Genomic DNA, 19,627 nt, shown 5'->3' on the forward strand with positions numbered 1-19,627 from the left:
AGCTAACAAGCTAGCTAACTGACAGTTAGCAAGCAGTTAGCAAACACGCTACGTCAGGGACCTTTGCCTTTTTCACTTCTCAGTAAAACTCTTTATTAATAAAGAACTAAATCGTTAAGAAATGTAGGGCTGCAACGATTAATCAATTAGTCAATCCACAGAAAATTCATCAGCAACTATTTTGATAATTGTTTAAGTTTTCAAGTAAAAATGCTCAAAAATCTGACGGAGAACTCTTTGTCTTACTATATATATAGATATATATATATATACTACTCTTATTATATTAAATTTAATATTTTAGGGTTTCACACTGTTGCTCGTACAAAACAAGACATTTCATGACGTCACCTTGACATTTTTTCACCTTTTAATGGCTTTTAGTGTTTTCTGATGTTTTTATTGACCAAACAATTAATCAATTTAATGACAAAATTATTAGCCGCTGAGGCCCTATTGATAGTTGCGGTCTTAAAAAAATATACAAATATATAGTTTCATATTTAATTTCCAAAAACAGCTGGTCTTTATTTGTTTTTAATAAACAAACAAGAGGTAATAGTATATTTGTTTGGGACTATTTTCAGCAGCGGATGAATCCACATTTTGTGCTTGGTGAGTATTTGTGCAGCGTGTGTGTGTGTGTGTGTGTGTGTGTGTGTGTGTGTGTGTGTGTGTGTGTTCATGGTGATGAAGGAACATGTTCATTGACGTGTTTTAATAGTTTTGACACAACGGAGGAATAAGATATATCAGTAACACAACAGAAACAAAGTTAATTGATCTGCTTGCAAGTAGATCAATTAATTGTAGATTTGTTGACATGAAGAAATAGAAAATCACCAAACTACTTTTAAAAAAATCTGGCAAATCGGTCGATCCATAAGTGTTAAATGAAGAATGTTGAACCACATATTTGATACTTGTTGGTAGCGACTACAAACTGCTAAAACTACATTTACTGAAGTTATCTTTGATTAACTTAAAGGACGAGTTCACAATAATAATAACAATCACAAATGTGCAACACTCATATTTGAAGCTATTAAAAGACTTTGAGAGGAACATAAATAGAAATAAAGTAAAAATGCTGTTTTTTGGAGACTGAAAAGGTTTCAATCAAATGACCACAAACTAACTAATAGATTACTCTCTGCTGCATGTGTAGTCTGCTGTGTTTACGTACTTTTCTAGCATATTTCAGATAAAACGTGCTGAGTTGAAAGAAATGTCTTTGACGGTGAAGAAAATTACAATTTGTGAACTCGCCAGCAGCTTATCTCTCTATAAATAATATCTCTGTTTACAGTTATACAGAAAATTATGAAAACTTTAGTGAAAAGAGACGTTACTGTTGAATTTCGTTAATGTCATTTTAAATGTTTTGAACTGTAATTGTATCTGAACATCTCATAAAACCAAAACTATCTGTATGACTTTATATGATCCTATAAACCAGTGCTGGAAGTAATTAAGAACATTTAGTCAAGTACTGTACTTAAGTACAATTTTTGAAGTACTTGTATTTTACTTATACTACTTTGTACTTCCAGGGAAATATTTATAAAATGTTCATATACCTATCAGCTTTAGTTACTCACTAATTTTCAGATCAATATTTTATATGTAAAACCATCAGTTAATAGATTAGACTAGTAGACAGTATAAGTTGTTAAAGTTAGCTCTAACTTGACTACATTCAAATGCTGCTCACATGTACACACCCATGAATCAATATGAATCAATATGAATTTATATATATATATAAATTACTCTGAATGGGGTCTCAGTACTTCTTCCACTATTCTATAAATAATGATTTATTTTTACCATCTGCTGTAAAATTCAATACAATACAGAGTTTTCTTTGTTTTCCCATTTATTACCTTTACTTTTATGTCTTTATATACTCTAAGTAATAGTAAAAGTTAACAGAAGCCAGACTCTACAACTGTTTCACAGTCAAACAAGTGAAGCTTTTAGTTGAATTTAAACTGAATTAGTTAATTAGAAACGCAAAGGAGAGACAGTCAAACTCATGTTTTCTGTTTTTTTTCTGCTGTCTGACTGTCAAACTGGATTTTGTCTGAGTGAAGTTTTGATTGTTTGTTGTTTGTTGTTTTGTTGTCAGGAGTCAGATTGTTGAGCGGTGTCGCCCTCTGCTGCTCATCGGGACTCAGTGCAGGAAGACTGACTGATAAACAGGAGAAAAACAAAAACAACAGGCCAGTTATTAACAATATCTAATCCGTTTTAGTAAATATAATGTAATAATGTGATCATATTTAATATTTGATAGTCCGTGACATGTATTTTTATTAAATTATTATGTTTAAAATTAGATTTATTGTTGGTATTTAAGATTTTATAATATTTTAGACTCAGTTTGGGTGTTTATGTTTGTTTAATATTCGTTGTTTTTTATTTTAAAAGTCAGTTTTAAATGTATTTTGTGTTTTTTTATTTTATTTTATTAGTTTCTGTCGGCGGAAGGATCTGCTACCACAGGCGCCGCAGCAGCAGGAGTCTCACTGCCGCCTGACGGTGCGTAAAAAGCCTTCCGCCGCGTTGGTTAGACCCCGCTCAGTCACGGCTTTAAAGCGGCAAAAACTTCCCTCACAGGAAACACTTCATATATTATAAGAACGTAAATTTCAGAAGAGACTCAGCCGTCGTCTTGTGTGATGTGTTGCAGTCTGCACGGAGCGTGTAAACGCGGCGGGAGCGCAGCGCAGAGCGCGACAGCGACACGGCGGCGCTGCGGGGAGCGAGCGAACAGCAGCAGAAAAACCTCCGGCTCCTGCTGACATCTTATATCCCGACACGGAGGCTTCAAACGGCGGATCTGAGCGCGGAGATGCCGGGGATGATGGACAAAGGTTCGGAGTATTTAGGGAAAGGTCGCTCAAACGGCACCAAGAGTCCGTCCAACGCTTCTAACGGACATTTTTCTGACGAAAGCGGCAGCGACGACGAACACGGTGAGTATAGCCTCGAACAGCCTGTTATCGCTCCGCGCTCTGAACGTCAACATGTGAATAAAAACATCTCCCGGGTTTGTTTTCTGTGTTTTCCAGATGTGGGGATGCGGGTCGGAGCGGATTATCAGGCCAACATTCCCGACTTCGAGCCCGGTGAGCTTTTACTGGTTTCACTGGTTTGTACCGGAGTGACGGACGGTGGTAGCCTCGAACACGTCCAGAGACACAGGCTTCATGTCTGTGAGTCAGTGGTCTCAAACTGTCAGTGTTAGAGGAGCGTTAGAAACAGGTTTCACTCTGCTGTAAATAACAACAACAATAATAAATAACATAGTTTATAATAAAGTAAAGATTAAAGCTGCAGAGAGAAACATAAACCTACAAGTTGTTACTTTAATTAAATTATAATTAATGAAGAAAAACGGAGTTGGTTTGTTTTAATTGGTGCTCTGTATTTCACCTCCATATATACTAAATAATTTGTAATAATCCTGGTGTCAGAGTGCAGGCAAACAGCTGCTGCAGGCAATAAAAATGATAAAATAGATAATAAAACAATAAGTTTTCATGAAGTAATATAGTCCAATATGTGTTTTCCAATACTGATACTCTTTGTTTTTAATCATTTGTGTTAGAATATGTGTAAGTTTGCATAAAGAAAACATTACAGTTTGACATATAGAAGATTTTGTGTGTGTGATATTAATATATTTAAAGTTTTTAAATACCAAAATATCAGCAAATAATGTGATCATATTTAATACTTTAATAAATTATGACTTGTAGTTATATGAAATTATGTTGTTTTAAAATAAGATTCTTTGATCATCTTTTTTTTATCAGATTTTGTGATATTTTAGACTCAGTTTGGGTTTTATGTTTGTTTAATATTTATTGTTTTTTCTATTCTATTTTAATAAGAATCCTGTAAATTTATTTAATTTTTTCAAACAATTACGACAAAAATCTGTGATATTTGGGACATTTGACAGTATGAAAATAAACTTTTTCAGCGGCCTCTGCTGGACAAACTCTGTAATGGAGATTTAAAAATGTTATTAATGACCATGAACATGTTTGGCATTTACTGTCACTGATCAGCTGACATGTTCACACAGCGGCGTAACGAGTCAGCGCCGAGCCCCGATGCAAGATGGTCAAAGCGGACCTGTCCATCAGAATCAGACGTAACATAACGTGATGTCAGTAGCGAATGAAAGAAGTGAAAACACGCAGCTTTGAGACCAGCAGCAGGGAAACGCTCTGCACAGTTGACGCCCAAATGAAATAATTACGAGGAAAACAGACGGCAGTGATGGTTGATAATTAATCAAATACTGACATCATAGGTGCGCTTTTAAGATCCAGCTGGCAGGCTCGATTGATAGCGCGGTAAGTCCAGATAAACAGATCTGTCCCATGAAGTTAGCTTTAATAATCTGTTATTTGGACAAGGACCGTTCGGCAGGTGTAACAGTCACTGGAATTAAGAAAAGCAGTAAAACAGTACAGACTTCCCCAAAGCTTGCAGTGATGTGGTTGTTGTCTACGATCGACTCTCTCTTAAACGCCTGCGGACTGACTGGAGTTGCCCCAGAAATGCCGAAGTTATATCATCTTTGTAAATATGACATAACTTGCTTCCTTGCTCAAAAAGTCCATCATCTGTTGCAGTGCAGAGAGTTTCAAGCTGTAGAGGTTTGAATGTGTCCACTGTTGTCCTCAAACCTGTGAATCTCTGCCACTATATTAAGACAAGCGTTGAACACAGTCATGCGAAAATAAGACTCTGCGTTTGCTAAACGTTCATCTTGACAAAGCTCATCAAAATGCTCTTCCACCGTCCTCCGCTGAATATCCTTGAAGGTTTTGTTTACCCTCCTGCAGGGTCTGTTTGGCATCCTTGAACCGGTCTCGTTAGGCCTGCAGGTCTGTGACGGTTCTGTCCAGCTGTGTCCAGGTCTGCGTCTTTGGCTTGAAGAACACAATGTTTGCGTGTCACAAAATCTTGTTTTGGAGAACCAGACAGATGAAGCTGAATTTTTTTTGATTGAACGTTTAAAATTTGGGGATAGACTCGTCCACCTCATCTTCTTCTTGCTTTTTGTTCGTGAGATGTTTGTTAATGCCTTCAGCAGGTCACTGCTTCTTAACGTGAAGGGCTTTGTCTTTTTACAGCGACATTTGGGATTGATGTCGGAGTCAAACTGCGTTGTAGTTGGTCTATTTGAGAGCATTGCTGATCTCTTAATGTTGTGCCCAAAGAACACATATATGCGCTTTACTGTATCTGGTATCTTCACAGAATCATTAAGGATGAGGTTTAGGTTGTTGGAGGCACAGTGAACATAACATCTTGCTTGTACTTCTGTGTGTATGCCGCTCATGTTTGCCTTCTGCACTGTGATCGTCGTCTATGGATGCAGTTATATCCTTGGCCAGTTCAATTGGACACCTTACGGAATCCAACGAATGACTCCTCGATATTCACGTCATTGGCTACACCGTGAGCGTCTCTCTCTATGGTGACACATCTGAAGATCTGACTCATTGATCTACTTTAGCTACATCCTGTGAAGTGTCCATAATAACAGTGAAAAATGGGGCCCGCTTGTATTTCATCCAGAATGACTTTTTAGAGACGTTTTGCAAGGATGGGCTTACGTATGTCAATGAGCGAGATAATTAGATCTTTTAGGACGAGCCCAGTGATAGAGAGGAAATCACTATTGTTCATATGGCCTAATATTTCTCAGTGTCCTCTGAATGGGATGTTATTTGTAGCTAAAGTAAGTGTGACATTAATCAGACGGTCCAGTACCTGTCGTCTCCATGTCCTTGTCAATAGTTCGTTCAGTAAACGTTGAGTACAGTTAGACCCAGCAGTCTCCATCAGGTTGGGCGAGTTCAAAGTTCTGAATACACCCCCGCTGTTTTCACAAGTAATTTGTTAGTCTGTCCCTCCCGCCGCAGGAAATAATGGATTAATCCTGGAAGGCTGCTGATGTAGCACTTTTCTCCTTATGAAAGTAACACAGAGATTATTCGACCAATGAAAATTTAGTCGGATGAGAGCATATTGACCAACTAATCGACCAGCAGACTACGGCTCTAGTCTTCTCCATGTCCTTGTCTATAGTTCCATGGCCACTCCGCTGGTCTTAGATATGTCAATGAATGAGCTAATTAGATGTTTTAGGACCAGGTCTTACTTTGCCATCAGCTCAGTGATAGAGAGGAAATCACCATTGTTCATTTGGCATAATATTTCTCAGTGTCCTCTGAATGGGATGTTATTTGTAGCTAAAGTAAGTGTGACATTAATCAGACGGTCCAGTACCTGTCGTCTCCAAGTCCTTGTCGATAGTTCCATGGAAACGCTGCTGGTCTTATACCACACATTCAGTGGTCTGTACAGAAGATGTTTCATGCTGCTGGATTTTCGTGAATAAATTACACCAGTTGTTTGTTTTGTTTTTGTTGTTTGCTGGTGTAGTAGGCAGTGGAAAGCAGCGTTGGATCCTGTGGGAAAGGGCTCGGATGTTTGCATTAGACACAATATAACGTTTGACATTTGTGTTTTTCTTCTCAGGAAAATGTCCGCTGTCCCTACGACGGCAGTTTTAGCTACTGGCTTCGGCTCTGGCGCATCCTCTTGCACCTCGTTCTCACTATATCTGGTGGTGTTGGATGGCGCGCTAGCGCTAGCGTTAACAGGTGTCTTATTTGGCTCCTGCTCAGTGGAACAACTAGTGCTTCCTATCTCGTCTTTTTAAAGACACTGCTTATTTTTGGAAGCTTTTCTTTTTCTTCTTCGGCTACTTCTTTCAATTTTCGCCTCTGAAACCTGTTTTTGGGTTTGTATGTCGATTGTTTCTCACTTAATCGCTGTCTTAACTCTTCGGTGTGGTTTTTGCTACACAGTAGGGCGCACTCTGCACATTTATGAACATCAAATTGCCCTTTAACCCTTAGTTAAACTTAATATAGAGATGTAACATAGAGGTATGAGTCAATAAATGATATGCTTGTATATGTAAAACGGTTTTATGTTATTGTATTATTGTTTATTTGGTGAATGAATAACTTCAAGTATGTGACACCACGGAGCAGACGACTTGGCTCATTTAGGAACATGTATATTTATCGCTTACCATAAAAGTTTAGTGGCTGCGTGTTTGCTGTAGACTCAGTGCTGGAGATGCTCCAGATCTTTTGATTCGATAGTGGTGAGATAAAGAAGGGCCCGTACCGGCGTGCAGCTGCATTACCTGCATATGTGGTAGATTCACCGCTGTATATACAGATACTACAGATACACCTGTAATAACATGAAATCAGATCATTTATTGGTCAGGCTTTAGATAACAATCAATAAAGACATCAAAAGCAATGAAAACTTAAAAATTGAAAGAAAACATAACATTTTTAAGACCTTTTTAAAAAGACCATTTTAAAGGCACTGGCAATAATTTTTTTAACTGTTTAAATCACAAGTTTGACCCAGAAATGAAAACTGATTCATTTAATTAATTTAAAATATCGGTTTGTTAACAAACTCTACTGACGTAAATAAACATCATCAGATATGAATAATATTAATAAATGACGACAATAATAATTTGAGTAATTTTCAAGACATTTTACAGAGAGGGTGGTGTAATTAGGTCCAAATTATAGGAAAAAAAGTGTAAAGTTGGTTTAGTCGGCAGGTTTTCAGTGTGTAGTTTTGTGTGTACATTTTAATATATTAGGTTATTTCTGAAAAACTCTATAATGAGCACATTTCCTGTATACGACCAAATTACATGATGCTTTCAAAGAAACATCCAAAGATCTAAGTTTGACACACAAAACTAAACACTGAAAACTGAATATTTACTGTGAGTTTAAGAATTGTCAAGAGTCTAATTTACTATTATTTATTATTTTTGCAAATTAACAACCATGAACTTAAATATAATGACCAACTAAACCAACTTAACACTTAAACAACTTAACAACACCCCCATCACTTCCATTGTAAGGTCATTATGAAGGGATCTTCTAATGGTCAGTATGAACAGGAGGAATGATTACAGCAAGAGAAACAGCTTTAATGTTCATTTGATGACTGACTGTTGGTTTAAGACACATTTGAAAGTTGTGTGAACTCGTCCTTTAAACAGTTGTTGCTGAGTTTTGATTCTCATGATGAGTAAAGTGAAGCTCATAAATCAGCGGACTGCCCCTTTAATAATTACATAATAATAAGTTAAAAAGCGTAGCTGAGGACTGAAGTCGTGTATTTCTCTGATGTTTTTCCTCGTTCAGGTTCCACTAAGTACACAGATAAAGACAGCGGAGGGATGCTGGTCTGGTCTCCGTATCACAACATCGTCGACTCTAAATGTAAGTGAACTTCAGTCGTCTGCACACAGCTGCAGTCCTCAATCAGGTCCTCAGATCAGATCAGACTGACTGTGTGTGTTTCCCTCCACAGTGGACGAATACATCGCTATAGCCAAAGAGAAACACGGATACAACGTGGAGCAGGTGACTCTCTTTATATGTTGTGTTAATGACAGACTGGAGCGTCTGCAGGCTGTTAACACTGTGTGTGTGTGTGTGTGTGTGTGTGTGTGTGTGTTCAGGCGCTCGGCATGCTCTTCTGGCACAAACACAACATCGAGAAGTCTCTGGCCGACCTGCCGAACTTCACCCCGTTTCCAGACGAGTGGACGGTGGAGGACAAGGTTCTGTTCGAACAGGCCTTCAGCTTCCACGGGAAGAGCTTCCACCGGATCCAGCAGATGGTAAAACACATCCAGAAAACGTCACTAGAGCTGCAATCATTAATAAACTTATGGATTAGTTGATCAATAGATAATCAATTGCCAGATATTCTGAAAAGGCCAAATATTTGCTGGTTGCAGCCTCTCAAATGTGATCATTTCGTGTCATATTTGATAGTAAACCAAATATTTTCAAGTACTCCTCACTGCAGGCTGGAAGTCCACAACTTAAAAAGTGAATAAATAGTCTCAGCAGATTTGTAACTTCGTGTTTTTGCTGGAGACGTTTAATGTTGCTCGTCATCACTTATTTAAATGATGTAGGAATTTGTGCACTCAAATATCTTTATGATTTTATGGGGGAATTATGAATTATTATTGTGCACAACTCCAACATGAAATTATTCGTCCAGTGACATAACTCATATTAGAGTAGGTACAATAACAGGGAAATAGTCCTCCTTGTTGGACACACAAGAGAGATCAATTAGAATTATGGTTGTTATTAATCTTAATTATGATTTTGTGAGGGTTTAAGGTCTTTTAAGCTTAAGTGACTGAGATGCACAAGAAAACACAAACAAGTTCACTTTAGTTACATACACATTTATTACTAATACTACAACTACAAGTACTAAACACTACGACATTTAACAAACAAGACACAAGAGGGAAACTGGTGCACAAGGCTATGACTAGTGCATGATTGAATGCATGATGCAGAGTTATCTATTGTGTAGTTGGTATGAAAGACCTGATAAACAGATGAGATGACTGGTACCTGAGTAATGGTTGGTCTTCCCATCTTGCTTGCTCTTGTAGCTTGAAGGATCAAAGGTGGTCTGGGTCAGTGGTCTGGTTTGGTGACCATGCAGGAGATGGGGGTTCCTTATCTGATCCTTTCTGTTTGCAGGAGGTTGTTTAGATGGTCAGTGAGGAGTTTGGGACTCTCACTTTATCGGCCAGCATTCCTGGGGTGTTGAAGAAAGAGCTGGTCTATTGTTTGAGGCCTGTGCGACATGCAGGGACTTTACCCTACAGTGATTTTTACTCAATCAGCAGCTTTGTTTTATTGAGAATACATAAAGTTAGCCAGCAGCTAAACTAGACTTTACATTGAGACAGATTTTACATCTGGTAGAAGTCCAAAATCATTTTAAAGCTGTAACTTTTGTACAAAGCTTCTGTTGTAGTTCACTAAAAGGTGCTAGCATAGTTAGCATAGCTGCTGGTGAGCATTAGCTTCATTTATTCTCAATAAAACTAAGGCTAAAATAAAAATAGTTTAATGTTAATCTAAATAATTGATTACTGAGAGATTATCTGCTGCCATCAAGAGTTTCTGCTGTTTATTCATTGATGAGATAATTCATAAACTTTGTGTGCAGGTGTGAACGATGAGCAGCTGCTAAATCAAATGAAAATAGTTGTTAGTTACAGTGTGTAGCAGGTTTTACTTTTTTTGTGTTTTTGAACTCGTGTTAATGTAGAATGTTGTTTTTGCTTCATGTTTCCAGTTACCAGATAAATCCATCTCCAGTCTGGTGAAGTATTATTACTCCTGGAAGAAGACTCGCTCCAGAACGAGTCTGATGGACCGACAGGCTCGCAAACTGGCCAACAGAAGCAACCAGGGCGACAGGTAACGACACCTGACACACACTCTGACTTGAGATTAAACAAAAAACATCAACAAATTAAAGCTGTAAGCAGCGTTGGTAGGGACCTCGCACGCTGGCCCGTCTGGATAAGATCATTTTGCTTTTTAAAAATGAGGGATATTTATTACAAGTGTGGTGTGCTTTTATTTTGAAAGATTGATTGATAGGATGAGAATTTTCTGCAGGGTGAGACATGTCTGTCTTGCTCACACCTGTGGCATCAAAATTATGCAAGTTTTGGGCCCATTCACTTGAATTTCAATTAGTAAATTGAAAAGTCTTGATGAGTTTGTGTGTAAAACAAATTAATTTCCTAATTTTCATCAAGTCTATTTTTAGAAAAGGAAAAAGACTTTTAACCCACATGACCTGGTCAAAGTTTGATTGACATGTGTACTGTCAGGTGTGTAGAGACAATAAGTAACTGCAGCTGGACACAGAAAAATACTCATATATTTGAATGGAGAGTGTGAGCAAACCCACACCTTTTTGAACATTTACTGCTTCCACATAGTTTTAGATACAAACTTCATTTGAACTTTAAATGAGTTACGAGACTTTGACCTACAAATCTTGAATTTACATGTGTTTTCTATCTTTTATTGTTTTTGAGATATTAGAGTGTGAGTTTTAAAGTCTTTTCTTGCTCCTCCTGTGATTTTATAATGAGTGTGTATTGCGGAATGTTTCACAGCACTGAGGGAGTGACATCACCAGGAGCAGTTGGAGAGGAGGATTTTAGAGTACGCTTCTTGTGAAATCTCCTCATAAATCCCATGACTTTGGCCAAATCTTACATTAAAAATCATTTTTTAGTAGGAAATTTCATTGCGAATCCATTGATACAGGTTTGAAAATGGTCAGACTTATAGTTTAGATGTCAGAAGCCTCTGTTTGACACAAAGTTCCTGCCCATAGATTGCCTCCCCATTGGTTTACATTGTAAGGGTGATGTGGCACTGCAACTTTCAGGGCTTATAAAATCCAAACCGTTCGAGTTATTGCAAAGTTTTTAACAACTTTTTTTCAGCATAGTGTCATAAGTCACCTATTAAAGTTTGAAGCCGATACCATTGATGTCCTCGGGGGAGATAGCGTTAGTTCGGGGGCCAAAATTGGGGCAAAGTCTTATTTTGAAAGGCTAATTGCGGACTTCCTGTTGGATTTAGGTCAGGGGTGTCAGTGTATGATTTGTAGGTCTTGATGAGATGAATAATTGAGTTTTGGTTTGATCTCTCTACGACATTCCTACGGGCTGTGGCGGCCATTTTAGATACATAGGTGGCGCTAGAGAGCACATTTTGGCACTTTAGGGGTTAATTTTTACATTTTATCAAATCTTTCACCAGACCTGATGTGTGTGCCAAATTTGGTGAGTTTTTGAGCATGTTTAGGGGGTCAAATTTAGGGTTTAAGTGGCGTAATAAGAAAGAAAGAAAGAAACACACGAAAAACAATATTGTTTTACAGAAGTCCTCTGCCTTCTGGACTCGGTCCCTAATAAAAACCATCTGACAGGTAAAGAAACTGGATTCAAAGGTCATGACTGAATTTTGGCCTGTTGTTGCCGTAGTGACGAGGAGATGGAGGAGGCCAATCCGATCGAAGCCAACGACAGCGACTACGACCCCAACAAAGAAACCAAGAAAGAGGTATGTGGACGTACCTGAGACTCTGTTGCCATGACGATAACTCACCTGAGGCCTCGTTTCTGTCTGACGTCGTTAAATCTGTGGAAGACTTCAGTAAAGTGAAATAAAGACGTCACGTTCCTGCATGTTCTCCTGCAGAACCAGGTGGAACCGGTGCTGCCAGGCTCCAAGGTGGCTTTGGGTCGGCGGGAGCACCAGACGCTGCAGCACCGGCACCACCAGCGCTCCCGCTGCCGCCCGCCCAAAGGCATGTACCTGACCCAGGAGGACGTGGTGGCCGTCTCCTGCAGCGCCTCCGCCGCCAACAGCCTCCTCCGCCAGCTCGACATGGAGCTGGTGTCCCTCAAGAGACAGGTAGGAGGTGCTGCAGCACTCCTCCTGCTACGCTTCTTCCTCCTCCTGCTATTCTTCTTCCTCCTCTTCCTCTTCCTGCTTCTCCTCCCCCTCCTCCTCATCCTCCTCCTTCTGCTCTTCTTCCTCCTCTTCCTCTTTTTCCTCCTCCTCCTCCTCTTCATCCTGCTGCTCCTCCTCCTCCTCCTGCCTCTCGTCCTTCTTCCTCCTCCTGCTCCTCATTCTCTTCCTCCTGCTCCTTTTCTTCCTACTCCTCCTCCTCCTCCTCTTCCTCCCCTGCTCCTCCTCCTCCACTTCTTCTTCCTCCTCCTGCCTCTCCTCCTTCCTCTCCTCCTGCTCTCCTTCCTCCTCCTCCTCCTCCTGCTCCTCTTCCTCTTCCTCCTGCTCCTTTTCTTCCTACTCCTCCTCCTCCTCCTCCTCCTCTTCCTTCCCTGCTCCTCCTCCTCTTCTTCCTCCTGTTCTTCCTCCTCCTGTTCTTCCTCCTCCTCCTGCTCTTCATCCTCCTCCTCCACTTCTTCTTCCTCCTCCTGCCTCTCCTCCTTCCTCTCCTCCTGCTCTTCTTCCTCCTCCTCCTCCTCCTCTTCCTCCTCCTACGTTACATGTTACAAATCAGTTTGGTTGCTGCTTTACAGTAAAGACATTTTTTATTTTACTCAGATGTTACTGACAGAGAGAATAACTCACCAGCAGTCAGAGAACACGACAGAAACACCAAACTGACATAAACATGACGGACTGTTAACTAGTAACTGTAACAGCTGCTCCTTCATCGCTCCGGGCAGCTAAACTGTGCTTCAACTGTTGTCTCAAGTTCGTCCACAGTATCAGTCTGTGTGTGAAACGCTGACACCTGCTGGTTTCAGTTGAAACAGGTTTGCTGCTGAAGACAGAAGTTAATTCAGAGATTAAGTCAAGTTAAATTCTATAGATTCTATAAAGGAGGGTGTTTAACTGGGATTTAACAGTGTTGATAGACGGGGAGGATCTGACAGCGAAGGCAAACTGCCCCGCAGTCTGAGAGCAGCGATGGAAGAAGCTCGGTCACCTTTAGATTTAGATCAGGAACGTGGAGCAGAGAGAAGTAACTGATCAGAGGATCTGTAATAAAGATCAGAGAAACAGTGAAAGTCAGACTCGTGTTTTCTGTGTTTGTGTTTGCTCTTCAGGTCCAGAACGCCAAACAGATGAACAGCGGACTGAAACACATGTTGGAGTCTGGCATCGAGGATTTCAAGCTGCCGGAGGTACATTACTGATCCAAACACACCGAAGCTCACCGCTTTCCTCGTCTCACCACCCAAAAATACAATGTTAACTAGTCCGGAGGAAATGAATGAAACTCATCAGTATTCTTCGTCTTAATCCTCTGGACAGATGTTGACTCGTTTTCTACTCTGTAGAGTTTTATCCCTTTGAGGTTAAGTTTTTCCTGTATGGAGATGAGTCACCACCAGAGGGCGACACTGCACACACTGTCAGTTTCTACCTGTCAGTATCTTCTACTGTGTTTTGTTTCAGTGCAACCAGAAGGTGAACGCTCGCTGGACCACGGACGAGCAGCTGCTGGCAGTTCAAGGTGAGCTTCATCACGGTTTGTAGTAACAGCAGGTTACAGATTTGAGAGGTGCAGGCAGCTGTGCATATCTGGTGTGATGAAGACCTTCAACACTGTACGTACATCCCAATTCCCTTTATTGATCCTCACTTGACCTGGAAGTCATTCCGGTCCGCCCTCATGAAGGCCGTCCCCAGTCAGAGAGACGAGAAGTCTGTTGTCTGTTAGTAAGAAACACATTTTAATCATTTATCATCATTTATTCAGTCAGGCTGAAAATCCCTGAGCGTCAGGTAGAAACTGTAGTTTGATATTATTTAAGTAATTCCCTTTTTCCCTGAAACATTTGACCAAATAAATAATTTCTAGTGTTTATAAGATATTCTAATCATAATCTGGTTTATTAAGTAACAAAACTACAACCAGAATATCAATAATGTTAAAGTAGACTGTCAGCTGATCCAGCTGTGACCTCGGTTCAGAGGAAAGGACGTCTCATTTCTCTAAAAACATATTTCCTCATTTCATTTGTGTTTTATTTGTGAGATCCTCACATCTTCAGTGGGAGGAGGTGAGACACACGTGAGGGAAACGTGGATGCAATTAAGGGAACTGGGATGTTCGATGCATCCACTCTGTCTGCTGTCCTTTAATATGATGCAGTTCCTGTAACGGCCACTAGAGGCTGCTGCAACTATTCAAATCTAGAGTAAGTGAGTGAGAGTCGATCGTTTTGCAAAATCTGTCACTTAAGCACTAATTTCACTTCTTCTCATGTGTTTTCTTCAGTTTTGCAACTTAATTTGTCATCATGCAGATAACATATAGAGCCAGAGGTAAACACACATACAGTAGGTTTATCAGAAGAGAAATAAATCAGTAAAAATACAAAGTTAAGGAATATTCAAAGAGGAAAATAAACACAGTTTTAGTTTCTTTTGATTTGGAAGAGGTCTTAATATATTCTATACAGTGCATCAACTCATATTTAAATACATGAAACAAAGGTTTTGTTTTTATGTGTATGGATGCTGTATTTATTTGGCAAGAATAAAAAGTTCCTTTTATGATCATTGTGAAAGTCAAGATAATGAAACATGTTTAAAGGCAAACAGCATAGATGTAAGATGAAATAAACTTAATATTTCTGTGTGTAGCTGCAGAGCCAAAATAATATACATAATATGCATAATTTTAATATATAATAAAACTAAACCAGGTGCAGGACTGTCTCTGAGCATCATCACAGATGTGTTGTTTAGTCTCTGGAGGTTTTTTCTGGATATAATTTGTGGAGCAACGTGTAGGAAATGTCCCTCCTTCCACCTCATATGTCAGTAGATATTTCAGAGATAAAGTTCACACCCGCTTCTATGTGTTTCCTGTACAAATTCATTCCAACAGGATGCTTCACTTCTTCTTCTGTGTTTTAGTGACAGTTTTAGAAACAATGACATCACTGTAAATCTTCTGCGATGTTCTGCAGGTGTCAGGAAATACGGGAAAGACTTCCAGGCCATCGCTGACGTCATCGGTAACAAGACGGTGGGCCAGGTGAAGAACTTCTTTGTAAACTACCGGCGGCGGTTCAACCTGGAGGAGGTGCTGCAGGAGTGGGAGGCCGAGCAGGGAACACGAGCTCCCAGCGGAGACAGCGCCACCTCTGGAGAGGAGGGGAAGAACAGCTCCACCACTCCGTCAGGGAAGAGCACCGACGAAGAGGACGAAGAGGTGGGACATTTAACTCCATACGCTGCACAATTAAGCATTTATGTTTAATCTGTTTTCATGTTGACTTCACAAATCATTAGTTTTAGATTGATTTCCTTTCTTCCAGGCAGACGTTTGTTTCAGTTCCTGAGAGATAATCCATCACAGTCAACATTTAGTCTACTTGGTTTGTTAACATTGTGCCATGATAATACAATTAGTACATTAATATTATGTTTCACAGACTCCTTGTTGATTCTGAGACTCTCAAACATCTGAAATATTAACATGAATTGATGAACAGCGTGAATGTAAAAACGACCCAAACTCACATCAGTTTCATGTGTTTGTTGCTTTTTGGCAGTTAGATCTTATGTGTAGAAGATTTATTAAACAAATCAGGAAACTTATCAATATAAAATCTTTCTCTCAACTGCTCCACAGCTGTGACAAAAACTAAGTGAAAACATTGGCCGCCCAGACGTTTGGGCTCAACAGTTACAAGTTTGAACAAGTAACTGCTGATTCTGTTTATGGAGCCATAAGTTGGTGCTTTGTACAATGAGATCTTGTTGAATGTGATGTAGACGACAAATACAGACCGAGAGTTTAGGTGAAAGAAAACAATCTTAATTTAAACCACAATCACAATATTGGTCAGAATACTTTCCTGCAGTAGTCCAGCGCTCCTTGATGGTGTGATTTGGAAAATGCTCAGCAGGGACGTAAAGTTGTTCATGTTTTGGAAGTTAATTATCTAAAACATTTTACATTCAACAGTAGGGTCATTTTAAGGCTGTGGTTACCAAACTTTTTGGCTCATGACACTTAAAAGAGAAAGACGTCTTCAAAGGTTAATGTCTGTAAGTTATGAGCTAATGCATGATGTCATATTCGAGTAGTTTATCGAGGCCTGAAGATGTCAAACTCAACTCAGAACTCAAAACCACAAAGCAAAGACCAGTGAAAATGTTGTTTTTGTATTTCCTGTCTTGTTGGACATCTCTCAGGTTGGGAACCACTGCTTTAAGGAACAGACTGAAAGTTTTAATTGATTAATAATATATATCTTACCATGAGGCTGATTTGAATATTAATGGTAATGTTGGCCCTGCCCTCTCCTCTCTGCAGGGTCAGGTGACCTCCTCAGGTGCGTCTCCTGCTGCCTCCTCGTCCTCCTCAGCTCAGACTCCAGTGACGTCCAGCGCCGCGTCCTCCTCCTCCCTCCACCAGCCCCCTCCTCTCCTGCGGCCCTCCCTGCCGGCCACGCCCTCCCTGCACCGCCAGCCGCCACCCCTCCAACAGCAGGCCCGCTTCCTGCAGCCCCGCCCCACCCTGCAGCAGCCTCCGCCTCTCATCCGCCCCTCCAACCCCCTCCCCCCACGCCTCAACCCCCGCCCTTCGGCTCCCATGACCCTCGGCGGCAACCCGGGGGTTTCGGGCCCAAGCTCCGCCCAGCAACCCTCTAGCCTGGTCGTCCACCAATCAGAGACGGCCTCGTCTTCCTCCCTCCACTAACGAACGTCAGACTGAGTTTCTGTAAAGAGAAATATCGTCTGCAGGGCTGCGTTCAGGTCCTGTGGGAAAATCTGAGTGACTTTGCGGTTTAAAATAACCAGAAAACACCAACACTCATCTTTCACTGACTTCACTGACTTACTTCAACCACAAAGCAAAAATCTATTTGGAGTTTTTATATTTACAGCTGAAGTACAGAAGAAGAAGAAGAGGTAAACAGTATTTTAGGAGTTGATGTTTGTTTTTCCCGTAGGACTTACATGCAGCATAACTGCTGGTTGATGGGCACCTGGTTTCAAAATGTCTGTTTTGCAAAGGAGGTTTGACTAGACGTCAGTGCAGATCAGTAAAGCAGAGACTTTTCAATCAACTAATCATCACCAGACTTGTGGCGTCCCACAGGGTTCTATCCTTGGTCCCCTCTTTTTCTCCATTATTGTTCTTCTATGCGGACAAAACTGCATTAACCACCAACAAAAATGACCTGCCTGTAAAACATTTGAAAGCCACGATGTAGTCGCTCTCATAAGCTGTCTTGTAGATACTCAAAGTCGGATGACGCATTGTTCTAACTAAATAAATCTGAATCAGAAATAATGATCACACTAAAATCTAAAACTACCATAAATTAGAATCAGTGTTATTTCTTACATTAAGAAACTTAATTTTTTTTATCTTTTTCATTTAACTGTCCTCCTTCCAGGGTTCATGAGTCTCCACTGACGTTTGTTTCTCAGCCCACCTGAACTTCACCTGTTGATTTTAGCTGTACTGGTGTACACTTTCAGATAACTTCAGACTGATAGTCTTGTGTTTAAAGGTTATGTCTGGTGATATTCTTTATTTTTCTTATTGTAAAACCCAGACAAACAATGTGTTAGTCCGACTCCGTCTGTGGCTCTCAGCTGCAAGCCCATTGGTCCCCACTGAAGACGTAAATGTATAAAATCATCTCACAAATATATAGTTTCATGTACAAAAAAAAAAAAAAAAAAAAAGACTCAGTGATTTCCTTAAACAGCTGCAAACAAACAGGAGGAAATACAGTAGTGCATTTGTTGGGGACTACTTTCAGTGGCGGATGAATCAACATTGGGAGGTCTACGGCCCAGAGGAATCAGATATATCAGGCTTTGGATACACACACAATACTTGTTAGTAGATCAGTTCATTGTTGGTTTGACTCTGTAGAAGAAAAATACAGAATATCAGCAGACTTATACTTAAATGTTCTGGTATAAAGGTTCTGGTTGGAGTTGATCCCTGTTTTTATGATTTGTTGTCAGTCAACATGGCGGCATGTCCATGGTAACCAGCGGTAAATAAACCGTCTGACAGGCGTGTACAGTAACGTTAGACATCAACATGTACAGTTTTTATCGACTTGAATAATTTGTAACCTGCTAAAACTAATCGTCCATCCAACCAGCCGCCAATAAGTTGTCAACTGTGACAAACAGCTCCTGTACATTCAGTTTTATAGTTGATTTGATGCTTTTTGAAAACACTAAAGCTTCACCCAGATGTCCGTCAGTCTCGGCAGAAATGTCTCCTTTATCCAAATGAAACATCTTCCTCACTATTCTTTTAACTGTTCTGTTGTTAGATTACATTTTCTCAGAGTAGCTGTTGTTTTTCTACATGTTGAAGATTCATTTTGAATCTAAAAAGCAGTTCATCGTCATCTGGAGTCTGAGCTTCAGATGTGCTGTCAGTCTGTCCTTTCATTATTTATTCTTCTTCCTGGTGCTACCACTTTGGACTCAGTGTAAAAAAAAAAATCATTGTGAAAGTGCTCTTAATTAATGCTTTTTGGACAAACGTATCACGGCATTAAATGTGACTGGAATCATAGAGTCATACATAGAATCCTTGAGTTTCAGTAGAACTTGTAAAATATTGATGTTAAGATGAAGCTGCTGGCTGTTCTCATTAAAAACTACATTTGTACCGTCTGAGTGTTTTCATTCTTCAGTGGAGACAAACATCTCAAACAACTTGTTTCAACATGTCAGACAATAAAACAATAATTACATTTCAGTCTGTCTCCAGTGAGACTTTCTGAAGGCTGATGGTTCTGTTGTTATACAGACTTTTGGAAAACCTTCAGGGAGTTCCTGTTGCACAAGTGCTCTTTGAGAGGAAATCAGTAATATTCGTGAAATCTTGTTAGGGCACACATTATGTAACTAAGTACATTTACTTAAGTACTGTGCTTAAGTACAGTTTTGAGGTACTTGTACTTTACTTGAGTATTTCCATGTGATGCTACTTTATACTTCCACTCCACATGTCAGAGGGAAATATTGTACTTTCTACTCCACTACATTTATTTGACAGCTTTAGTTACTTTTCAGATGAAGATTTGACACAATGGATAATATAACAAGTTTTTTTTATGTAACTAATTAAGTGGCTCACAGGA

At 39.9% G+C, this 19,627-nt stretch overlaps 1 protein-coding gene across 2 annotated transcripts; it reads left to right on the plus strand.

Moving 5' to 3' along the window:
• Positions 1-2,441: 2,441 nt before the first annotated feature.
• Positions 2,442-19,157, plus strand: rcor3 (REST corepressor 3). Of its 2 annotated transcripts, XM_067585751.1 has the most exons (13): positions 2,442-2,544; positions 2,696-2,981; positions 3,078-3,221; positions 8,295-8,372; positions 8,464-8,516; positions 8,615-8,776; positions 10,273-10,397; positions 11,990-12,068; positions 12,207-12,422; positions 13,586-13,663; positions 13,938-13,995; positions 15,461-15,705; positions 16,816-19,157. In XM_067585751.1, exons 2-13 carry the CDS (start codon positions 2,858-2,860, stop codon positions 17,200-17,202), a joined length of 1,749 nt encoding a protein of 582 aa, XP_067441852.1. In that variant the 5' UTR covers positions 2,442-2,544; positions 2,696-2,857; the 3' UTR covers positions 17,203-19,157. The 2 variants fall into 2 exon arrangements, with proteins under 2 accessions (XP_067441852.1, XP_067441851.1); XM_067585750.1 differs by lacking the exon at positions 2,442-2,544 and having other exon boundaries at positions 2,745-2,981; positions 3,078-3,134.
• The last annotated feature ends 470 nt before the right edge of the window (positions 19,158-19,627 follow it).

Source organism: Thunnus thynnus, chromosome 3 (assembly GCF_963924715.1).
Source record: "Thunnus thynnus chromosome 3, fThuThy2.1, whole genome shotgun sequence".
NCBI classification, from domain to species: Eukaryota; Metazoa; Chordata; class Actinopteri; order Scombriformes; family Scombridae; genus Thunnus; species Thunnus thynnus.

What these genes read in the sequence shown, in the direction of transcription:
- rcor3 (XM_067585751.1), top strand. Translation starts at nt 2,858, where the DNA reads ATGCCGGGGATGATGGACAAAGGTTCGGAGTATTTAGGGAAAGGTCGC. An exon ending in CGGCAGCGACGACGAACACG is followed by an intron (nt 2,982 to 3,077) that starts GTGAGTATAGCC and finishes TGTGTTTTCCAG; the next exon opens with ATGTGGGGATGCGGGTCGGA. An exon ending in AGAAGCAACCAGGGCGACAG is followed by an intron (nt 10,398 to 11,989) that starts GTAACGACACCT and finishes TTGTTGCCGTAG; the next exon opens with TGACGAGGAGATGGAGGAGG.